This window comes from Artibeus jamaicensis, unplaced genomic scaffold, assembly GCF_021234435.1.
Source record: "Artibeus jamaicensis isolate MK-2021 breed Jamaican fruit bat unplaced genomic scaffold, CSHL_Jam_final contig_558, whole genome shotgun sequence".
NCBI lineage: Eukaryota > Metazoa > Chordata > Mammalia > Chiroptera > Phyllostomidae > Artibeus > Artibeus jamaicensis.
In genome coordinates, this window is record NW_026521886.1 from 2,995,826 (window position 1) to 3,019,263 (window position 23,438).

General features: G+C 43.6%; 2 protein-coding genes across 7 annotated transcripts in view; both read left to right on the top strand.

Annotated features, from left to right (window-relative positions):
- The window catches only part of COPG1 (COPI coat complex subunit gamma 1), a 30,715-nt gene extending 8,772 nt beyond the window's left edge, over positions 1–21,943 (top strand). The window contains exons 13-24 of the mRNA XM_037131668.2: positions 709–804; positions 3,476–3,719; positions 4,387–4,462; positions 5,273–5,376; positions 6,004–6,129; positions 6,441–6,509; positions 11,449–11,591; positions 11,911–12,082; positions 12,976–13,073; positions 14,544–14,682; positions 14,956–15,054; positions 21,485–21,943. Of these exons, the coding sequence (XP_036987563.1) occupies positions 709–804; positions 3,476–3,719; positions 4,387–4,462; positions 5,273–5,376; positions 6,004–6,129; positions 6,441–6,509; positions 11,449–11,591; positions 11,911–12,082; positions 12,976–13,073; positions 14,544–14,682; positions 14,956–15,054; positions 21,485–21,615 (1,497 nt within the window). The 3' untranslated portion in view covers positions 21,616–21,943. The remainder of the gene's footprint in view (positions 1–708; positions 805–3,475; positions 3,720–4,386; positions 4,463–5,272; positions 5,377–6,003; positions 6,130–6,440; positions 6,510–11,448; positions 11,592–11,910; positions 12,083–12,975; positions 13,074–14,543; positions 14,683–14,955; positions 15,055–21,484) is intronic.
- A 1,214-nt stretch (positions 21,944–23,157) lies between these two features.
- The window catches only part of HMCES (5-hydroxymethylcytosine binding, ES cell specific), a 33,133-nt gene continuing 32,852 nt past the window's right edge, over positions 23,158–23,438 (top strand). For 5 of the 6 annotated variants that reach the window (XM_037131661.2, XM_037131664.2, XM_037131666.2 and 2 more), the window contains exon 1: positions 23,158–23,229. The gene's annotated coding sequence lies outside the window, so the exon portion shown is untranslated. The remainder of the gene's footprint in view (positions 23,230–23,438) is intronic. The other variant, XM_037131662.2, reaches the window with a different exon arrangement.

Sequence of the window (23,438 nt, forward strand, 5' to 3'; positions counted from 1 at the left end):
TGGGCATGTTGTAAGGATCAAGGGAGTAAATGTTGTCAAAGATAATGCTGTTTTCCAGTTCGGGTTGATGGTGGTGCCATTGATCAACGGTTTGCTGGGGAGGGAAAGGTTATGTATTGGATGAAGGAAGGAGGAAGGTAGTGATGGTGATTTGCAGACATGCTGTGTTTGTGAGCACCAGGTGGAGTTATCTGGTAGACATGTGGAAACATTGAGCTCAGACAAGAGACAAAGATCTGGGGAGTCAGTGGCATAGAAGAGGTGGTTAAAACTATGAGAGGAGATAAGGCTGCTGAAGAGGAGAGGAGGGGAGGGGAGAGGTGAGGGAAGGAGAGGAGACCCAAAGAGGAGCCAGGAAAGCTGATTGAGGGGAATCTCAAAGGAGTTGGGGATGGTAGGAAGAGAAGCAGGACAAGTGAGATGGAAAGGGGGCTCATAGACTCACTTTGAGGTCTGAGTAATAAAGTAGAGTTTGGGTTCCTAGAGTATGGATCTGAGACTATTAGGACTGTTCTGCATGCCACCCTGCCCTGGAGGGACTCAGGGACTGTGCTCCGTGAGGGTGAGGATAGAGTTCCCCTTGTTTCACTACCTGTATCACATCTAGTGCCTGGCCTTACCTAAGGAAGGACTTTACTGGCACTCGAACTAAGTTAACTCCACCCTGGTGACAGGAGGCTGATGCTTATGAATGTCTGTTTGACTCAGGTGGTGGTTGTCCAGGCCATCAGTGCCCTGTGTCAGAAGTATCCTCGCAAACATGCTGTCCTGATGAACTTCCTGTTTACCATGCTGCGGGAAGAGGTAAAAGTAGGGGGCAAACAGGGTGTGCCAGGGCTCCTGGCGCTGAGAATGACTCAGCTGCCTGCTCTATGTCATTTTAGGTGTACCCTGATCAACTTGTTAACTGGGTCGGTTTTCTTTTTCCTGTGGCCCTTTAAACTCCTCATGAATCAACAGATAAATATGTAGCAGTTACAGTAATTACAGTAGTAACTATAATGACTCAGTATCCTGGCTTTAAAAACAACAGTAGATGCCCTGAGGCAAAGTTTGTGCAGATGATAGGAAAACATGTTTTGTACTTGTAGCTAGCATAGATATATTCTAGATCATTCCAGGAGCTCCATGGGGTGGTTTCTTGTAAAACTATGCTAATATTGTGACATCTGTTCTATTTTTTTTTCCTGACATGAATTAATAATTCACTAACACCACTTTTCTTGGATGTCTCAATAAAACCGGTTATTTCAGAGGAGCAGAAATGAAGTGGTTGTGGAGTAGATTTGGTCCCCAGGTATTGTCCCTTTGCCCCAGCCCTATAGTGCCTCTTGGACCAAGAGGTGCCCCTTGGACCAAGAGGGCTCCTCTTGGCAGTAGAGGAGCCATTGCCTTGGGCGTCTTTGGGGTTCCTGAGAATATTGGAAGGCAGGAGAGCACTAATGCTTAGGGAGCTTTCAGCTATTGGGCCTGGCACTTTGGAGACATTACACAGAATCTTGTGACCCTCATAACAGGCCTTGTCCATAAACATTATTTTCTTCCTTTAAAAATCAGGGATTTGAGTGAGATTCAGAGAGGTGAAGTAACCTGTCTATGGTCACCAAGACCTGGACTCAGATCTATCTGACTCCAAAGCCCATGATTTTCTCTGGATTTTTCCTCCCAGAAAAATTCATGGTTCCATGTAATGGTTGAGTGTAAGACCTTCACTATTAGAGTACAGCACTTAGACACTGAGACCTTGTCTTTTAGAAGTAGGTCTGTTTCTAGTTTTCTACAGAGAGGCTTCTCATTCTCTAATTAGAGCAGCTGCCAGCAAAGCCTTGATGCACTACTCTGAACTCAGTGCCCACTAGGCTTGCTGACTGGCTATAGAACTAATCATGAAAATAGCAGTTGAAGGTTTACAGGATTACAGTGTACATACTCATAGAACAGGCTTATTAAAATGTACATATACATCTTATTTATTCTTCAAAATAATCTATGAGGTGAACACACTAATGATCCTTATAATGAAGGAGCATAAAGTTCAGGAAAGGAAAGGAGCTCACAGCCATAAAACAAAGTAATCTGCCCTGGCTGGTATAGCTCAGTGGATTGAGCACGGGCCTGCGAACCAAAAGATCAAGGATCGATTCCCCGTCAGGGCACATGCCTGGGTTGCAGGCCAGTTCCCAGCAGGGGCCAGTTCCCAGCAGGGGACGCACCAGAAACAACCATACATTGATATTTCTCTCTTTCTCTCCTTCCCTTCCCTTCTAAAGATAAATAAATTAAATTTATAAAAAAAAGTGATCTGAGAACAAGGGCCAGATTTGATCCACAGTTAAGTTTTACTTGGACTGTATAAAATGTACAAAGCTTTAAACATTTCAAATTAGTAGCCATTATTTAAAAATCAGGAAAACAACTGTAAGAGTTTTCCAGTTTGTCCTGAAAAACTTGCCAGATATGGTACCACAAGGCTGAGTAGTAGTGATTTCCCTCTTTAGATGAGACAGGCACTGTTTATTGCTCCACTGTTCCCAGTCCGTTTCATGTTGCCAGGTTACATGCCTGGTACCTATAGGTATCTCATTTGCCACCTTGTTGTTAAAGTCTAAATAGCAGAGCATAGGATCTTCTGACTTTCCACTGCCTTTTTTTAAATTATGGTAAAACATGCATGACAAAATTCACTATTGTAACTAGTTTTAAGTGTATAGATCAGTATTAAATATATTCACATTGTTGTGCGGCAAATCTCTTTTTCATTTTGCAAAGCTGAAACTATACCTATTAAACAGTAACTCCCCATTTTTCACTGCCCCCCCCCCAGTCCCTGGCAACCACCATTATACTTTATGAATTTGACCTCATATAAGTGGAGTCAAGCAATATGACTGGCCTTTTTCATTGAGCCTAATGTCCTCAAGGTTCTACCACATTATAGCATGTATCAGAATATCCTTTCTATGGCTGAGTAATATTCCACTACATATATAGATCACATTTTGTTTATCCATTCATTTATCAGTGGACACCTGGGCTGCTTCCACCTCTTAGCTATTACAAATAATGCTGCTGTGATCATAAGTTGCAAGACCCTGCTTTCAATTCTTTTGGGTGGATACCTATAAGTGGAACTGAGATCATATGGTAGTTATAGTTTTAAGAAATTTTTGAGGAACTGCCATCCTGTACCATAGTATCTACACCACCCATTTTGCCTTTTATCTCAAAGTTAGGAGGAATAAAACTCAAACTATTTCTATTACACCAAATACTGCTAGAACTGGAAAGGCCCCAGCAAACATTCAATCCAGGTCCATAATTTTACACAAAAAGGAGATTGAATACAGAGGGCCAGGTCTCTTATCTCTAGATTCTGGGTGTGGACCACTGTCTTCAGTCTTGGTTAGGCTCTGAGCCTCACAGCCCATTCTGGAGCAAGCAGCCTCGTTATTCAGCTTGACCCCTCCAACTGCAGGGTGGCTTTGAATATAAGCGGGCCATCGTGGACTGCATCATCAGCATCATTGAGGAGAACTCAGAGAGCAAGGAGACAGGACTATCACACTTGTGTGAATTCATCGAGGACTGTGAGTTCACTGTGCTGGCCACCCGCATCCTGCATCTCTTGGGCCAGGAAGGGCCCAAGACCAACAACCCCTCCAAGTACATCCGCTTCATCTATAACCGAGTGGTCTTGGAGCATGAGGAGGTCCGGGCAGGTGGGTCTGAGCCAGGGCTGAATTTGGGCTCTTTGGCTTGTTCTTAAGTGAACTCTCCTGGCAAAGGGGCATGAGCCTCAAATGAGGACAGGCCATTTGGTGTTCTTGCCTCATAAGCTCTGTTTTTGAGAACATTGTAGAATGACCTTAGATGGTTAGAGGTCATCTAGTTGAATGGTTCTTAACCTCTGTGTTTGTTTTACAGAGTCTTTTTCAAGTTTCACTTGAAGTGTTTAACTTAATTTTTTTAACAATAGCTGTGAGATATAATTCACATACGATAATATTTACTCTTTTAAGTGAGTGTGCAATTCATTGTGCAGCTCTCATTTATTTGTAATTTACTTTTCGTGCCCATTGGACAGATTTTCCCCTTTCAGCAATACATAATAATGAAATAACAGTTCATTTTCTCATTGATGTTAATCTAATGCTTAACTGAATGAAGGCCATTTGGATACAGAAGCTGAGAAGCCTGAAGTTATGGTCACCTCCTGAGGCCTTATCTTAGTTAATGCTGAATATGGCTCCTGGAACCCTAGACTGGGGCTTCCTTATCCATAAAATAAATGAGAAAGTCAAAGCCAGGTGATTCCAAGATCCACCCAGAGCCTTGTTGTACTGGCTCTGTTGTGTCAGGTATGTCTTGTGTGCTTCATAAACATAGGTGCTGTGAGTGCTCTAGCCAAATTTGGAGCCCAGAATGAAGAGATGTTACCCAGTATCTTGGTGTTGCTGAAGAGGTGAGTCTAGGCCTGAGGAACCCTGATGGATGATAGAGTTCCCTCAGGCAACTGTCTTTTGTCTATTTTTTAATGATAAAGGGGAGGGAGGAGAAGTTACATAACTATGGATTGTAGGGGGGAAAACAAGGCACAGAAGAGCATGAAAACAATATACAAAAATGCCTTCATTCGGCTGTGACAGTTCATTTGAGTTTTTAAATATATATATATATTTACTGAGATATTTTTGAACCTTATAATTCACTCATTTAAAGTGTATAATGTGATAGCTTTTGCTATATTCACAAAGTTATACAGCTTTTACTATATTCACAAAGTTATACAGCCTCACAATCTAAGTTTAAAAGATCTTTATTATCTCAAAAATAAATGCTATATCCACTAGTAGTCATTCTTCACCCCCCTTAACACCCCCTACCACTAGCCCTAGACAACTACTAATCTACTTTCTATCTCTGTGCATTTGCCTATTTTGGATATTTCATATAAATGCCATCATACAATTTGTGCCCTTTTGTGTGTCTGGCTTCTTCAAAATGTTTTCAAGGTTCATCCTTGTTGCAAAATGTACCCATACTTCTTTCTTTTTTATTTGTCAATATTTCATTGTATGGCTATACTGCATTTTATTTACCCATTCATCAGTTCATGGAGATTTGGAAATAAGTTAGATGGTTGGAAACCACATCTGGAAACTGAGCTTTCAGAGCTTTAAGAGACCAACTTTCTCTCACTACTCTCTGATGAAGCCCTGCCAGGTAACTCCTGTGGGGCCCCAGTCAGAAGTACCTTATGTTCTGGCTCTAGGTGTGTGATGGACGATGACAATGAAGTCAGGGACCGAGCCACCTTCTATCTCAGTGTCCTGGAGCAGAAGCAGAAGGCCCTCAATGCAGGCTATATCCTAAATGGTGAGCCTTTCCCTGTCTGTCTTTGACTCTACCAAAGTTGTGACCTTTCTTATCACTACAGATCTGGGCAGGGGTAATCTGAGGCAAGACACTTTTCTGGACTGTCATGGCATCCCTGTGACCCCAGGAGACATCAGGTCATGTGGTTCATACAATTGTGGGTGGAAACAGCCTACTGAATTGAAACACTAGTCATTAATAAAACTTCTAGCCTAGCTCGTGTAGCTCAGTGGATTGAGCATGGGCTGCGAACCAAAGGGTCGTTGGTTCGATTTCCAGTCAGGGCACAAGCCTGGGTTGCAGGCCAAATCCCCAGTGGGGCACTTTTGAGAGGCAACTACACATTGATGTTTGTCTCCCTCTCTTTCTCCTTCCTTTCCCATCTCTCTAAAAATAAATAAAAATAAGATAAATAAAACTTCTATTTGTACAGTGCTCTCTACTCTATCAGTCACTATTGTGTGTATCCTAACAAGGACAGTTTGGATGTGGAAGTAAAGGCTCAAAGAATTAAGTGACTTTCTCAGGATCATGCAATCTAGGGCCTCAGTTTTTCATGGGGGAATTCTTGGTGCTCATTCCGTCATGCATTCCAAGCAGAGTGACTTCTCTCCCACTGGCCTCTAGGTTTGACCGTGTCCATTCCTGGTTTGGAAAGGGCTCTACAGCAGTATACTCTAGAACCATCGGAAAAACCTTTTGACCTCAAGTCTGTGCCCTTGGCCACCACACCCATAGCAGAACAAAGAACAGGTAAGTAACATCTGTACTTCTTTCAGAGGCTCTCAGGTTCAGGCCCTCTTTGGAGAGTCTGCATTGGCTGTGAAGCCACTAAATCTTACCAGGATGGATGTGGTTATGCTGGGAGGAGAGAATAATTTTTTTTGTCCCTGGCTCCAGTAAATGGAGAGACACACACAAACACATACTCTCTCACATGTTGTATACCACACACTCAGGAAATTATAATCCCTAAATAACAGCACCATGCTCAATGCCATACTGCTCTATTACTGTGCCTCATTGGTGGAGTTGTTGATCACTGTGTGTGTTTGCTTCTGCAGAAAGTATCCCCATCACAGCAGCCAAGCAGCCTGAGAAAGTGGCAGCTACCCGACAGGAGATCTTCCAGGGTGAGTAGCAAGCAGTACTCGGTGGGTCTTTCAGAAGTGGGGCTCAGTCTCCTCAGCTTTGGAGTAGTTGCTCTGCTGAAAGGAATTCGGGGTAAGAACTGTTGTTAATTGGGTCTGTCCTGAGTGCTGGGCCCCAATAGTGCTTTAGACAATACATTTGATCCTCATTTGGAGAATATTAGCTCCATTTAGAATCTGAGGAATTCAAAGTTCAGAGAGTAATTTGCCCAAGGATGTACAACCAGGAAGTGAAGGGACTAGAATTAGGATCCAAATAAAACTGTCTCAGAGCTGGCTCTCAGCCTTGATTCTGAACATTTAAACCCCTGGAACCCAGGTCAGTTTAGATGTCTGATTCAGCACAGTTGGGGTCCAAAGACACTGGTACTTCTTGGGTTCCAGATGTGTTCATGTTATGTTGTAACATTTTAAGTATTTATGTATTCCTCTGGTCTTTTATTTTTAAGGGGCAAGGCTGTGTGTATAATTGCCATACCATTTTATCCATTGCATTCCTACCTTCAAGGACTAGCACATACCCCTCTTTGGGAACCCTTCCCTGATTTCCTAAGCTCTTCTGTCTGATCACTTCTACTCCATCTCTTCTGTTTTCTCTTAATATAGTTCTGTGTAGTTTACATGTTCTGTCTTTTATTTTCTATACCATAGCACTTAGCATAGTGCCTTTCTTCTTCAGATTAGGCCCAATTATTGTTGAACTGAGTAAATTCCCCCTTTACTATTCCATTCCAGAATTCTGTCTCCTGTCAACATACTGTTTTTCAGATTCCGGAAAACTAGGATCCTGAGCTAACTGGGATCACTCTTAACCTGAAACTTTTCCTCCTGTATTACTTCCCCCATGCTGCTATCACAAGTCACCACAATCTTAGTGGCTTAACACAACACAAATTTTTTTTTTTTAATTGATTATGCTGTTACAGTTGTTCTATTCCCCCTTTCATTCCCCTCCACCCTACCCCCCCATCCCCACCATTCCCCCCTTTAGTTTATGACCATGTGTCTCAAGTCCTTTAGATTCTATATTTCCCATGCTATTCTTGCCCCCCCATCTATTTTCTATCTACTGTCTATGCTACTTATTTTCTGTACCTTCTCCCCTCTTCTCCTCCTCCCACTCCCCTGTTGCTAACCCTCCTCGAGATCTTCATTTCTATCTCCTGATCTAGCTGTCCTTTTAGTTTGCTTTTGTTTTAGGTGTGGTTGTTAATAACTGAGTTTGCTGTCCTTTCACTGTTCATGTTTCTTTAACTTCTTTTTCTTAGATAAGTCCCTTTAACATTTCATATAATAAGGGCTTGGTGATGATGAACTCCTTGAATTTGATCTTATCTGAGAAGCACTTTATCTGTCCTTCCATTCTAAATGAAAGTTTTGCTGGATAGAGCAATCTTGGTTGTAGGTCTTTGGATTTCATGACTTGGAATACCTCTTTCCAGCCCCTTCTTGCCTGTAAGGTCTCTTTTGAGAAATCTGCTGACAGTCTGATGGGGACTCCTTTGTAGGTGACTGTCCCCTTAGCTCTTGCTGCTTCTAGGATTCTCTCCTTCATTTTAATTTTGGCTAATGTAATGATGATGTGCTTTGGTGTGTTCCTTCTTGGGTCCAACTTCTTTGGTACTCTCTGAGCTTCCTGGATTTCCTGGAAGTCTATTTCCTTTGCTAGATTGGGGAAATTCTCCTTTATTATTTGTTCAAATAAGTTTTCCACTGGTGGCTGTGCCTTTCCCCCTTCTGGTACCCCTATAATTCGGATGTTGGAGCATTTAAAGATGTCCTGGAGGTTCCTAAGACTCTCCTCATTTCTTTGAATTCTTGCTTCTTGACTCTTTTCTGTTTGGCCATTATTTGCTTTCTTCTGGTCCGCTCCATTGATTTGAGTCCCAGTTTCCTTTTCATTGCTATTGGTTTCCTGTGTAATTCCATTCATTTCAATTAGTTTCGCCTTCATATGTTTGTCTAATTTGTGGCTATCATCAACCAGTTCTGTGAGGATCCTGATGACCAGTGTTTTAAACTGTGTGTCTGAGAGTTTTGCTATTTCTTCATCACTTAGATCTGTAGGCTCTGGGGCTTTGAGATCTTCTTGCGCCATTTTTGGTCTGTTCGCGCCCTTTAAGTGTGAGAAGAGGCGCCTTGGACTCCCAGGTCTCTGGGTTGTGACGCTGTATGTGGGGGCGTGGTCAGAGCGGGGAAATGGCGACCCCCTCTGCTGTTTCTGACAGCTGGGTGAGGAGCAGCGCCTTAGGTGGTTCACCTGGGCCGGGCCACTCAGAGTCGTTGGGTTATGACGCTTGTATGTGGAGGTGGGGTCAGAGCAGGGAAATGGCGGCGCCCTCCCTGCCGCTTGCCGCAGGGACCCACCGGCCCCGGTCCAACCGCCCACTCCCTCGCCTGTCTACCCGCGCACAAATGCGTAACCACAGTCAACACACAGCCCCGCTGCCCCACTGTCTCCCCCGTGGTCGCTCGCCTGGTTGGTTGCTCGCCTGGTCGCTCGCTTGGTCGCTCACTAGGTCCAACCCTGCGCCTAGATTCCGCGCGTCTGGATTCCGTGCACCTGAGTCCGTCTGACCAAGTTCTCCTGTGCAACCCCGCTTCACCAGCCACTGGTTTCGCCCCTTACTGGTCAGGCTGAAGAATTTGTTGTTAACGGACTTCCGAAAAGTTCAATTTTCCATGTTCTGGCTGTGTTTTCTGTTGCTGATATTTAGTTGTCTCTAAACTTGGTTGTGTGAGAAGGCACGGCACATCCACCTATGCCTCCATCTTGGCGGAAGTCCAACACAAATTTCTTATTCTACAAGGTCAGAAGTCCAAAATAGGTTTTGTTGTTGGCAATGCTGCTGAGCTCCCTCTGGATGCTCTAAGGGAAGACTGTTTCCTTGCCGTTTCTACTTTCTAGAGGCCACTTACATTCCTTCTGTAGTGAGTGACCCCTTTCTCCATCTTTGACGTTGGCAGCATAGCCTCTTCAAAGCTGTCTGATTCTGACCCCTCTGCCTCCTCTCATAAAGAATTTTGTGATTATATTTGGTTCACCCAGGTAATCCAAGATAATCTCTCCATCTCAAGATCTACCTTCATATATCTGCAAGGTCCCTTTTACCATGTGACAAAACATATTCACAGGTTCTAAGAATTAGCAGGTTAATATTGTGGGAGTAATCATACTGCCACACATTCCAAGGGAGATTCCTTCTAAGCCTCTTAGAGGTTACCAGTTCCATTTTATTTTTTTTTATTTTTTTTTTTTTAAACCAGTTCTTTTTTTTTTTAAATATTTTATTTATTTATCTTTAGAGGGAAAGGGAAGGAGAGAGGGAGAGAAACATCAATTATCTTTCACCCCCCTTCTACACGCCGGGCTCCAGTTCCATTTTAAACAATCTTCCAGAAGTTAACATTTCTTAATCACATGATAAGTTCTAGAAACTTTGCTAGATCTTGACATTTATTGCTTCCTTTATCTTCACAACAATCCTGTGAGCAAGATTATTTTGTCTATTTTATTGATGATAACTACTAGCAAAACCCCCCAGGTAGGAAGTGTCAGGTCTAGAAACTTGAGGCCTAGTAAAATGAATTTCCATTAAAAAAAAGCACTCTGGTGGCTAATGATCATGGTAGCCAAAAGTTCCTTGCAATATTTAAGCTGGCTCTTTCTGGGCATCTATGGCCTATTCTTATACCCCACAGTCAGGTTCCAGCAGTCCTATTTTATGTACATTTGTTAGATATGGTCCTTCAGGCTTCAGAGGGCTGAAGCAGTCACATAGACTCTTTTGTGGTAAGGAGGAAAGCAAAATAAAAACAAATATACCTACTTTCTGTCCTTATCACTGAAACAAGAATTGAGTACCTACTAAGTACAGGACAAAATATCACATCCCTGGCCTAAAGGTATGATTCCTATCCTTAAGCAGTTCAATTTAATTGGGAAGACAAGTTGAAAGTCTTGGAGCAGTAGTCTTCAAATATCATCAGGTATCAGAGTGATCTGATGAACTTGTTAGAAATTCAGATTCCTGGTTGCTAAACCCAGAGATTCTGATAAAGCAGATTTGGGATGGGTACAGAAATCAGGTTTTTTTTGTTTTTGTTTTTTACATACACCAAAAAGTTTTTAATTTAATTAGAAATCAGAGTTTTTAATAAGCCTTCACCCTCAGGTAATTCTGACATAGATAATCCATGACCATAGTTTGAGGAATCCTGCCCCTGCTGTAGAACAGGGAAGTGAGCAGCAGCTTTAGCCATCATAGGCAGAGACACCATGTGTAGACAGTCACTAGATGCCTCATTCACCTGAACAGACCATGGTGGGGGTCCATAGAGATAGGCCTTACCATATGCCCACAGACCACTTTTCGGCAACACTCTGAGTCTGAACATACTCCTTTTTGAAAATGTTTTTTAATTATAATGACATACAATATTATACTAGCCTCAGATGTACAATAAAACACTTTTTTATTGCCATTTGTCTTAGCTGACAAATATATAAGACCAGATCATTCTTTTACCTGATTCAGTAGCAACATTCATCCCATCCTCTTAGTATTTTCTTACTTTCCACCTTCTTTTAAGGATCTTTGCTGAGCTTCTAAAGTTGAGGAAGGTCTTCAAATGGAGTATTCTTAACAACATTGAGGTCTCCCAGTTAGTTTCTTGCTTCTGAGGTCTTTTGTGGGACAGGAGGAGAGTATTCATAGTGGGTGGTACAACTTGAGCAAAGTTAGAGAGTTGAGGAAATGTATCGGTATATTTAGGAAATAGCGAACAGTTGTATATACATATCCACCCATCATGGTAGGGTAAAACACCTTAAGAATTGGACATGAGCATTTATTAGAAAACATCACAAGTTGGTCTGGGAATTGAAAAGCTGAATAATTGTGTGGTCTGTGGTTTTCAGAGCAGTTGGCAGTGGTGCCAGAGTTCCGTGGGCTAGGGCCCCTCTTCAAGTCCTCGCCTGAGCCTGTGGCCCTCACTGAGTCAGAGACAGAGTATGTCATCCACTGCACTAAACACACCTTCACTGACCACATGGTGTTCCAGGTGAGCAGGGAGGGCTGAGGTCCTGCTGAAGCCTCCTGGGGCCAAGGAGTATTTCCAGGTGTGATGGGTCCTGTAGGGTAGTGGCTCCCCATACACTACGTTGGTGACTGAGTCTGTCACCAGTTGATATGTCTCTTATACCCTTGATCGAGGACTTTTTTGGCTTATGTGTATTCACATGGAGAGAAGGAACCTGAGCAGGGTGACTGGGATGGGAGTTAGATAGACTCATGGAGTGAGAGAGAATCTCCTGCCTCTTCCACTGCAATAGCTTAGACCTAGAACAGTGCCTTAAGTAATCCCCTACTCCCTGGTCCAGTTTGACTGCATGAACACACTCAATGACCAGACCTTGGAGAATATCACAGTGCAGATGGAGCCCACTGAGGCCTATGAGGTGATCTGTTACGTGCCTGTGCGGAGCCTACCCTACAACCAGCCTGGGACCTGCTACACGCTGGTAGCACTGCCCAAGGAAGACCCCACAGCTGGTGAGTTAATCTCTAGATACCCTCAGGATCAGAATGAGTTAGGCAGCTTGTGCATCAGTCATTTATCTCTCTCTCTCTTTTTTAAAGATTTGATTTATTTATTTTTAAAGAGAGGGGAAGGGAAGGAGAAAGACGGAATGAAACATCAATGTGTGGTTGCCTCTTGCACACTCCCCAGTGGGGACCTGGCCCTCAGGCATGTGCTCTGACTGGGAATTGAACCAGTACCCCTTTCAGAGTGTGGGTTTATAGGCCCACACTCAATCCACTGAGCTATACCAGCCAGGGCTCATTTATCTCTTATTAAGATCTTTAACTTTTTGACTTCAGTCCTGATGAAAAGAAGAATGACTAGGTTCTGGGTTCTTTTCATTTTCTCCTCATAGAAGACCTATGGGAATAAGTACTGCTATCCCTATTCATAGATGAAGAAACTGAGATTCAGGTTAAATGGCTTGTCTAAGTTCAAATGGCTGGTAAGAAGCTGAACCCAGGTCTATCGGGTCCTCAAACCAGTACCCTTTTATTATACCATGAAAGAGTAAAGACAGATACAAATACCAAAACATCCCAAATCTTTTTCTTCCTAGGAAACCACCAGCTTCTTTTTCCAACCTGTGAAAGTGAGCCTGCTACTATAATATGGATGTAGCCATCCTGTGTCATTTCTGCTTTTCTCTTCCCCACAAGGGGATGCCTCAAACCCATGACTTGACGGTCATGCCCTTCAACGAGGTGTTGCCTTCAGTATAGATTTGTGAGAGTGGATGGCATGTTGTCACTACTGATAATGTGGCAATGGCCTAGAGAGCCAGCTGTTGTCACCTACCCCATGGAGGAGCTCATCCCGTATAGTAGGGATATCTTGACCACCCAGCCTTCCTTTCCCACAGTGGCCTGCACATTCAGCTGCATGATGAAGTTCACTGTCAAGGACTGTGACCCCACCACTGGGGAGACTGATGATGAAGGCTATGAGGATGAATATGTGGTAAGAAGCTAGGGTCAGGAGGCTCAGTTTTGTGCCTAAAGCTGAGAGCAACTCCCTCCAGAAGCAGACAGCCAGACTTGAAGCATTTTCTTGCTATTTTGTGCTTTATAGTTCTCTTTGAAAGGAATTGTTTTTAACCTGAAGAAAATGCATGCTCATGTGAAATGAAAACTTGGGAAATATAAAAACACAGTATAAACATTACCCATAGTCCTTGGAAGTTATTTTGGGGTAGGAGTGAAGAGTTTTATAATTGAGGTAATTCTGTACATTATAAATCTTGCTGATTTCACTTGAAACCATAGTGTATTTTCCCATGTCATTACAAATACTTCATAAACATAATTTTTAATGACTTTAAAATATTCCTGTATATCTATGTCATAACTCATTTGATTCCTTTATTGTCAGGCATTTGGGATTATACATTTTCATCTGCATTTCAGATTATTTCTTTAGCATAGATTCCTAGAAGGGTAGGGATGATTTTAAGACTTTTCAATTCATCTTGTCAAATTACTTTCTATAGAAATTGGATGAGTTTGCGTCTGCTAACCAGCCTTTTTGTGCACTGAAACAGCCCTTCCAATTTCACCTTTCTGAGCTTAGATGGAATCATTCTGGCATTTGACCATGGTACAGTGGCTCAGTGCCACCTGAGTGTAAACCATGATACTCAGTTTGGGGATAGAAATTATTAGAGGTCCTTATAACTAGAGGGCCAGTCACTGCAGTACAACTGACATCACTGTTGTGTTGTGTTACCCTAGAACCATTGTTGAGGAAGGACCTTCCCTGAGCCAACAATGACCCAAATGGGCAGGAACTACCCTAGGACCCAGTGAGCTCCTTGGGAGAGCTGGGTCTGAGGCGTTGCTCCTCACTGTTAGGCCTAAGTCCTACTTACACACACCTTAAACATCTGCAGAAGTTGGTGCTCTGTGAAGATCTGTTGGTTGAATGATTGGAAAACCTTTACGTACACTTAGTCTGAGGTGAGGGTGGTAATTATGTGTCATGTTCAGGAAGCACCTAGATAAAATGGAGGTGTGGGAAAATATATGTCAGGCCCAGAAGATACAGCTGAGATTAAGGGGAGGACCTATAGGAGTGACAGAGTCATAGGAGTCAAACTGCAATGATTGTTCCTATACAGTACCTGGAATCTTGAGGCTCTGATTTTAGGCAGGCTTCAGAAGGGATGTGATCTTATATTTAACGCCCTCAGCTGAGTACTTGGGTCAGAATGTTTTCCAAGGAAGTACTTAACTGTGAGCACTTTGAGAACAAGTACCTGGTCAAGTTGCTGAATGTCCCTAGAGCCTGGCAGTGTTCAGCACCTAGGAAGTAACTGTTCAATGTATTTCAGGAAGATGACAGCACAGAGTTCAGAGCAGAGGCCCAGAGGTATACAGAGCAAGTACTCTCTACTTGAGGCGTGTGCCTTACTTTTAACTTCCATCTCCCCAGCTGGAAGATCTAGAAGTCACTATAGCTGATCACGTTCAAAAGGTTATGAAGCTGAACTTTGAAGCTGCCTGGGATGAGGTAGGAGACGAATTTGAGAAGGAGGAAACATTCACCTTATCTACTACCAAGACTCTTGAAGGTAAAATCCTTTGCTACTATTGAAGTACTTATCATATTCCCTCCTGGACCCTTCTTCTCTAGCATCCAGGGCCATGACTACAGCATATACTTCAGATGCTACTTTATTAAAAGCCCCTCAGAATAGGGGTAGGGGATGGAGGAGTTGTGATGGCACAGAGGAGGCAATTTATGTGGCTCAGCTAATACAAAGTAATATGAATGTAAACTAATTAAAAAATCAAATAAAAAAAAAAGATATGCAGCTTAATGATACTACGATTTCTCCCTACAGAGGCTGTGGGAAATATTGTGAAATTCCTGGGAATGCACCCTTGTGAGAGGTCAGACAAAGTGCCCGATAACAAGAATACCCACACGTTACTCCTGGCTGGTAAGCAACATTTCCTGTTGGGAAGGGCCTATGTGGTTTGTAGCTTAGATGCCATTGCATCCTAGGCTGTGGGCTCCCACTGGGAGCACAGGGAGTCCAAATTCCTGGTGTTGAAAATTCAAAGTGGTGGCAGCTTCCACTCAAGATGGAGGTATAGATAGACATGCTTCAAGGAGGTGAACTCCTTGCACAACCATAAGAAGGATCACAACTAACCTCAAAACGAAAAACACCCAGAACTGCCATAAAATTTAACTGTATGGAAGTCTGACAAACACAGATTAAAAGAAACCATATTCATCCAGACCACAGGAGGGCGAGAGACAGGGAGCTGGGGCAGAGAGGGCTCAGTGTGACAACAGTGAGGCAGCCAGAGGAAAACGCCATCCCACATTTACGTGTGGTGGATAAAATTGGGAGGGATACCTTGGGAGCAAGGAATACTTGGGAGCAAGTGATTCCAGCCCCAGGCCAGACTATGCAGCCCAGGGTTTCAGCATCAGGAAAACAAAGCCTTATACCTTCTGTTTGTAAAAACCAATGGGGGTTGGGGTGGCAGAAGAAACTGCCAGTCTCTTGGAACAGGTAGTTTAAAGGGCCCACACAGTCCTAGAACAAACACAAACTCACCCACTCTGGAAATCACCACTGGGGCAGCAGCTAGACAGGAAACCAGTGGCATATGGAAAGGGGGTGAAGTGACTGGAAACAGTGCAGGTGTCAAGTAAGCCTCAGCAGCACTGACCTCTTTCCAACTCCTCCAACATATAGAGCCAAAAGTGGTGAAGTGGATTGCTCTACCCTGGTGAATACCTAAGGCTCCACCCTATACAACTTAACAGGTACACTAAGAGAGTCAAAGTAGCTCTACATAATACACAGGAACAAACACAGGGAGGATGCCAAATTGAGGAGACAAATATGGCCCAGAGAGTTCTGGCCAAGATGGAGACATAGGTAGAAACGCTATGCTTCTTCCTCAAACAACCAATCTAAAATCAATAAACAACCAGAAGTGCCAGGAAATCAAACTGCATGGAATTTCAGCAACGAAGGAATTAAAAAAACAACCAGATCAACCAGGCTGGTAAGATAGGCAGATGGAAAGAACCCACGGAAAGGTTGCAGACCAAGCAGGTGGGCTGGCTGAATGGGAAACAGACTCAGAACTCACTGAGGACAATGGCGGGGGTTGCCGTGGTGGGAGAAACTCCCAGTTTCACATGAGAGTCTGTTGGAAATTGGGACTAGAGCCAAGCAGGTGAGCTGCGTTGTTCCCTCTTCAATTCCCTGCATTGGCCCCTGCGCCACAGCACAGCAAGGTTGCCCCCCCTGGGAATTCTTAAGGCCCTGCCGCCTTACAATTTAACAGGTGTGCTGAGACAAAGAAATATGACCCAAGTGAAAGAACAGAGCAAAACTCCAGAAAGAGATCTAAGCAAGGAGGAGATTGCCAACCTAGCTGATGGAGAGTTCAAATACCTTGTAATCAAAATGCTCACAGAACTAATTGAGCTTGGTTGAAAAATGAAAGAACAAATGAAGGATACCCAAAGTGAAATAAAGCAGAATTTTCAGGGAACCAACAGTGATAGCAAAGAAACCAGGACGCAAAGCAATGATTTGGAACAAAAGGAAGAAATAACATTCAGCTGGAACAGAATGAAGATACAAGAATTCAAAATAAAAATGAAGAGATGCTTAGGAACCTCTCAGACAACTTGAAATGTTCCAATATCTGAATTATAGCAGTGCCAAAAAATTGAAAACTTATTTGAACAAATAACAGAGAACTTCCCCAGTCTGGCAAAGGAAAATAGACTTCTAGGATGTCCAGGAAGATCAGAGAGTCCCAAAGAAGGTGGATCCAAAGAGGAACATACTAAGACACATCATCATTAAGTTACCCAAGATTAAATATAAAGAGAGAATCCTAAAAGAAGATAGAGGAAAGGATAGAGTTACCTACAAAGGAGTGCCCATAAAGGCTATCAGCTGATTTCTCAAAAGAAAGAAAACTTACAGGCAAGAAGGAGCTGGAAAGAAGAGCTTTCATTTAGAATGGAAGGGCAGATAAAGTGCTTCCCAGATAAGGTCAAGTTAAAGGAGTTCATATGATCATCAGGCCCTTACATGAAATGTTAAAGACTTATCGAAGCAGATCAAAAACTATGAACAGTAAAATGACAGCAAATTCACAACTATCAACACATGAACCTAAAGAAAAAACAAAACTAAGCAGACAGAACAGAAACAGAATCAGAGAAATGTGATCAGGGAGGGTTTTCAGTAGGGGAGGGGAGGAATAAAGGCAAAAAGGTACAGGGAAGAAGAAGCATAATTACTAGGCATAAAATAGAAATGGAGAGGTCAAAAATGGTATAGGAAACAATTCAAAGAATTTATAGGTACAACCCATGGACATGAACTAAGTAAGGTGGGGGGATTGCTGGAGTGGAAGAGGGTTACCGGATGGAGGGAGGCAAAGGGGAAAATTTGGACAACTAATAGCATAATCAATAAAATATACATAAATTCACAAAGTAAATAAAGGCTTGCAGTGAAATGCTCCCTCCTGACCCCTGCTCCCAGTCATCCAGTTCCCTTCCAATGGGCAACCATTGTTACTGTTTAAAAAGATGCCAGTCTTTCTAGCAATTTTTTAAAAATATTTTTAAATTTATTTTTAGAGAGAGGGGTAAGAAGGGAGAAAGAGATGGAGATAAAAATTGATGTGGGGACCTGGCCCACAACTCAGGCATGTGCCCTGACCAGGAATTTAACTGGCAACTTTGTAGTCCACAGGCTGGCACTTAATCTACTGAGCTACACCAGCCAGGGCTTCTTCCAGAGATTTTATGGATATAAAAGCTAATATGTACATATTTCCCTTTTTAGTTCAAATGCGTGGTTCAGTTGTCCTGTAAACCAAAAGCTTGTGGGTTCACTTCCCTGCCAGGTCATGTGCTTAGTTTACAGGTTCAGTCCCTGGTCAGGGTGCATACAAGAGGCAACTGATAGGTGTTTCTCTCCTTTTCTCTCTTCCTCCCTTCCCTTCTGGGTCAATGAGCATGTCCTCAGGTAAAGGTAAAAAATTTTAAAAATAAATAAATTTTTAAAAATTCAAATGTTTATGTACAAATGATTTTATTTTTCACTTTATAGGACATCTTGGAAGTCTTCCCTGTCAACACAGAGTTTCCTAATTAAGAAATTGTGGTAAAATATACATAGCATCAAATTCATTATTTTATCCATTTTAGGTGTACAGTTCAGTGGCATTAAGTATATTCATATTATTGGGCAGTTATTGCTATTACCTATTTTCAGAACTTTTTTTAATGTTCCCAAACTAAATCCTCATTTTTTTGGTAACTGCCTGAAATGTCATTGTATGGATATACCATAATTTTATGAAGCCAGCCTGCATTAATGAACATTTAGATCATTCCAGTCTTTTCATATTACAAACAATGTTAAAGTGAATAATCACATATACACGTGTACATACACACACATACTTTATTTTGCTTGTGTGCACTGAGGTCCAAGTACATTTCTTATTTTGATAAATGTTTCCTATTGCCTTCCATAAAAATTGTATGCCTTCTCATATTCTGGACAGTGCAGTGTGTTATCAAACTTTATATGACCTCTGCCAGTCTGGGTGGAAAATGCTATCTGCCTCTTTGCGAATGTGAAGTACCATTGTATTTACTTCCTGTTTTGTGAATCATTTTCATATTTGTCTGATTTTCTAATAAGAATGGAATTTTAAGCATTCCTCATGGAAATTTTTAAACACAAAAAAATTGAATAGGGAAGACTTCCGCCAAGATGGAGGCATAGGTGGATGTGCCGTGCCTTCTCCCACAACCAAGATTAGAGAAAACTAAATTTTAGCAACAGAAAACACAGCCAGAACACGGAAAATTGAACTTTTCGGAAGTCCGTTAACAACAAATTCTTCAGCCTGACCAGTAAGGGGCGAAACCAGCGGCTGGCGGAGCAGGGTTGCACAGGAGGACTCGGCCAGACACACTCAGGCCCGAGGAATCCAGACGCAGGGTCAGACCTAGTGAGTGACCCAGCGAGCAACCAGGCAAGCGACTGCGGGGGAGACAGCCGGGCCCGGGGCTGCGTGTTGACTGAGGTCGCGCATTTGTGCGAGGGTGGACAGGCGAGGAAGTGGGCGGTTGGACCAGGCCGGCAGGTCCCCACGGCAAGCGGCAGTGGAGGGCGCCGCCATTTCCCTGCTCTGACCCCACCTCCACATACAGCGTCATAACCCAGCGACTCTGAGTGGCCCGGCCCAGGTGAACCACCTAAGGCACTGCTCCTCCGCAGCCAGCTGTGAGAAGCGGCAGAGGGGGTCGCCATTTCCCCGCTCTGGCCACACCCCGACATACAGCGTCACAACCCAGCGACCTGGGAATCCAAGCCGCCGCTTCTCACACTTAAAGGGCCCGAACAGACCAAGAATGGCGCAGGAGGATCTCAGAGCCCCAGAGCCAATAAATCTAAGCGATGAAGAAATAGCAAAACTCACAGACGCACAGTTTAAAAAATTGGTGATCAGGATCCTCACAGAACTGGTTGATTATACGGACAAATTAGACAAATATATGAAGGCGAAACTCATTGAAATGAATGGAGTTGCACAGGACACCAATAGCAATGAAAAGGAAACTGGGACTCAAATCAATGGAGTGGACCAGAAGAAAGCAAATAATGGCCAAACAGAAAAGAGTCAAGAAGCAAGAATTCAAAGAAATGAGGAGAGTCTTAGGAACCTCCAGGACATCTTTAAACGCTCCAACATCCGAATTATAGGGGTACCAGAAGGGGGAAAGGCACAGCCACCAGTGGAAAACTTATTTGCACAAATAATAAAGGAGAATTTCCCCAATCTGGCAAAGGAAATAGACTTCCAGGAAATCCAGGAAGCTCAGAGAGTACCAAAGAGGTTGGACCCAAGAAGGAACACACCAAGGCACATCGTAATTACATTAGCCAAGATTAAAATGAAGGAGAGAATCCTAGAAGCAGCAAGAGCTAAGGGGACAGTCACCTACAAAGGAGTCCCCATCAGACTGTCAGCGGATTTCTCAACAGAGACCTTACAGGCAAGAAGGGGCTGGAAAGAGGTATTCCAAGTCATGAAATCCAAAGACCTACAACCAAGATTGCTCTATCCAGCAAAACTTTCATTTAAAATGGAAGGACAGATAAGGTGCTTCTCAGATAAGATCAAATTCAAGGAGTTCATCATCACCAAGCCCTTATTATATGAAATGTTAAAGGGACTTATCTAAGAAAAAGAAGTTAAAGAAACATGAACAGTGAAAGGACAACAAACTCACAGTTATTAACAACCACACCTAAAATGAAAGCAAACTAAAAGGACAGCTAGATCAGGAGTGGAAACATAGAAATGAAGATCTCAAGGAGGGTTAGCAACAGGGGAGTGGGAGGAGGAGAAGGGGGGAGAAGGTACAGGAAATAAGTAGCATAGACAGTAGATAGAAAATAGATGGGGGGGCAAGAATAGCATGGGAAATATAGAATCTAAAGGACTTGAGACACATGGTCATAAACTAAAGGGGGGTGATGGTGGGGATGGGGGGTAGGGTGGAGGGGAATGAAGGGGGGAATAGAACAACTGTAACAGCATAATCAATAAAAAAAAAAGTAAATAGTTAAAAAAAAAATTGAATAGTACAATGAACCCCCCATGTCCTCATCTTCTGGCTTTAACAGCTATAGCATCTCTAGCCCTACTCATTGTCCTTGCCAGGTTTTTTTCAAAGCAAATTACAAATATAGCATTGTATATGTAAATCTTTTGTATCTGTATGTTCCTCTAAGAGATAATGACTGTTTTAGGGGTGGATACAATTATCACATTTACAATGATGAACAAAAGGAAATAGATTTTTTTTTTGAGTGTTTATAAACAGGGTTGGGAGGTAGCTCTGCTTCAGTGCCCAGCTCAACAGTCCCTAAACCCATGTTTCTGGCCACAGTGAAGCAACCCAGTCCCCTGGGTCCTGCTGACACCTGCTCTGTGGTTTGATCATGGTGGGGCTGTCCCTTCATCTGTGCTCTTAGATTCAGCCAACATGTGTGAGAGGCTCTGTGATAGCAGGGAACCCCTTTTATGTCCCTTAATTCATTTAATCTTTGGCCGAAGCTTAGAATATGATTAGTATTATCTCTTCCACTTGTTGAAGATACTAAAGCCTAGAGAGGTTAAGTGACTTGTGCAAGGCCTCACACTCAGATTTTAGCCCAGTTTTCCTGTTCCCAGGCCCACTTTCCACTTCACTACCCCAGAGCTGCCCTGATTAGTTGCTGCAAATGCCACTTAAGCATAACCTCTGCAGCCGCCTTCTGCCTTATACACCTGTACTTCTCTCTTCCCTTCTAGGTGTATTCCGGGGTGGTCATGACATCCTGGTGCGCTCCCGGCTGCTGCTTTTGGACACAGTTACGATGCAGGTGACTGCCAGAAGTTCAGAGGAGCTGCCAGTAGACATCATCTTGGCATCTGTGGGCTGAGGCCACCCTGCATAGATACTACTCCTACCCTTCCCCCTACACACACAATATGCAGAATTCAGACCTTCCTCCTGTACCCAGTAGAAACTCCTTCCTAAGCCTCTGTATTAAAAAACAATAAGTAATCATTTTTAATTTAACCTTTACCCCAGGACTGTTAGGGGGTAACTTTTTTTTTTTTTAAGTATAATTTTGGCTTCTATTAAAACTTGCTGCCCTACCTGCCAGGGAAGGACATCACAAGTTAATAAAGAGCTCGCATCTCGAAGTTATCCTCAGAGAAACCATCTTATCCCTATAAATAAATCAGCATGTATTTACTAAATGACTTACTTACGCAGACTCATGTTTAGGGTCTCCGCCTTCCCCTTTTGGCCTCCCCACATCCAAGAACACCTATCCCCTGTACATCCATAGCAGCCAAAGGGTTGCTGTGAGGCAGGACCCTCTCCTACTCTGTCCAAGCCCCACATGCAGGAACAGGAGCAGTGCAGGTTTGCTGAGGGAATGACACCAGCTGACAGGCTTAGCGAGTGCATGCATTCTTGCATTTTTACAAATATGAGGTGAAAGATGATAGGTTGAGGGTCCATCACCATCTGGTCTGAAGTAGAATGTGTGTGGGAATTTGCCTGTTCCTGCTTTGGTCCAATTCAGGGAATGCACAGAAGGGAACAGCATTTGCTCCAGATGCAGAAGTCCCTGTTTTATACCCCAAGGAAGCAGGCTCAGAAGCCACCTCAGGTGCATTTGTAAACTCAAGACAGGTGGTTTTACCAACACTGTGGCTGAAATACAGCTATAAAGCCCATTTTTAAAAATCCAGGCGTCATGCCATGGCTGGTGTAATAAAGTGGGCTTGCAAGCCAAGGAGTTGCCAGTTCATTTCCCAGTCAGGCCATATATGCCTGGGGGGCATAGATGTTCGAGAGGCAGCAACACGTTTATATTTCCCTCTCTAAAAATAAGTAAAATGCTGTTTTAAAACAATCCACGCCTCATTCTTAGAGACCATGATGGGTAAGGGGGTGAATGGTGAGGCCCTTGAGAGGGCTCATTCTGGTGCCCACTGAAGTTAAAGTAACGTTTAATTCATGAAAATGTTTCTGATGGTCTCCAATATTTGCCCCAAACTATGAGATAGTTCATACGACTGTGAAGTAAAATGTTTTCTGATTTCACCCTTACCATGACCTGGTGACCTACAGTTATTTAGCATCTCTGCCAGCGTCCTTGCAACGAGCCTTGCCCTTGCAGATTCTTCCCTAGCCCTATTCGCTTTGCTGTAGAAGGGCAGTTAACCCCACAGGGGTGGAGGGTGGGCAGACGAATGTGGAGGAAAGTGGAGCTCCAAGACCCTAGTATCAAGGAGTGAGCGAAGACAACCCTGGTCCCCTGAAGCACTTAGAGAAAATTGAGATCCCAGGGACCACTTTCCCTCGTCGAGCTGGGAGAGGGAAAGAAGCCGGAAGTGCCCGGCATTAGGAACATTAAGGGAACCACCCTCTCCTTGGAGGCGGGGCTAGGCTACGTCGCTGGGGCGGGGCCAGGAGTGCGGCTTGCAGTGTGTAGGAACGGTGAGTGACGCTGCCTGCCCGCAGGGCCGAAATAAAGGTGAGACCCCAGGGGTAACCAGGCTGAGTTAGAGTGAGGTGGTGTGCACTACTGGTTCTGGCAGAGGTGGGGGTGAGGCGACACTGGCGGCCGACTGGGGCCAGGGCTGAGGTGGGTGGTGAGGCGACTCTGGAGGCCGGTGGACTCCGAAGTGGGGAGGTGGGGTAGGGCCAAGGGCGGGACCTTAGCCCTGGCGCGGATGGCCCACG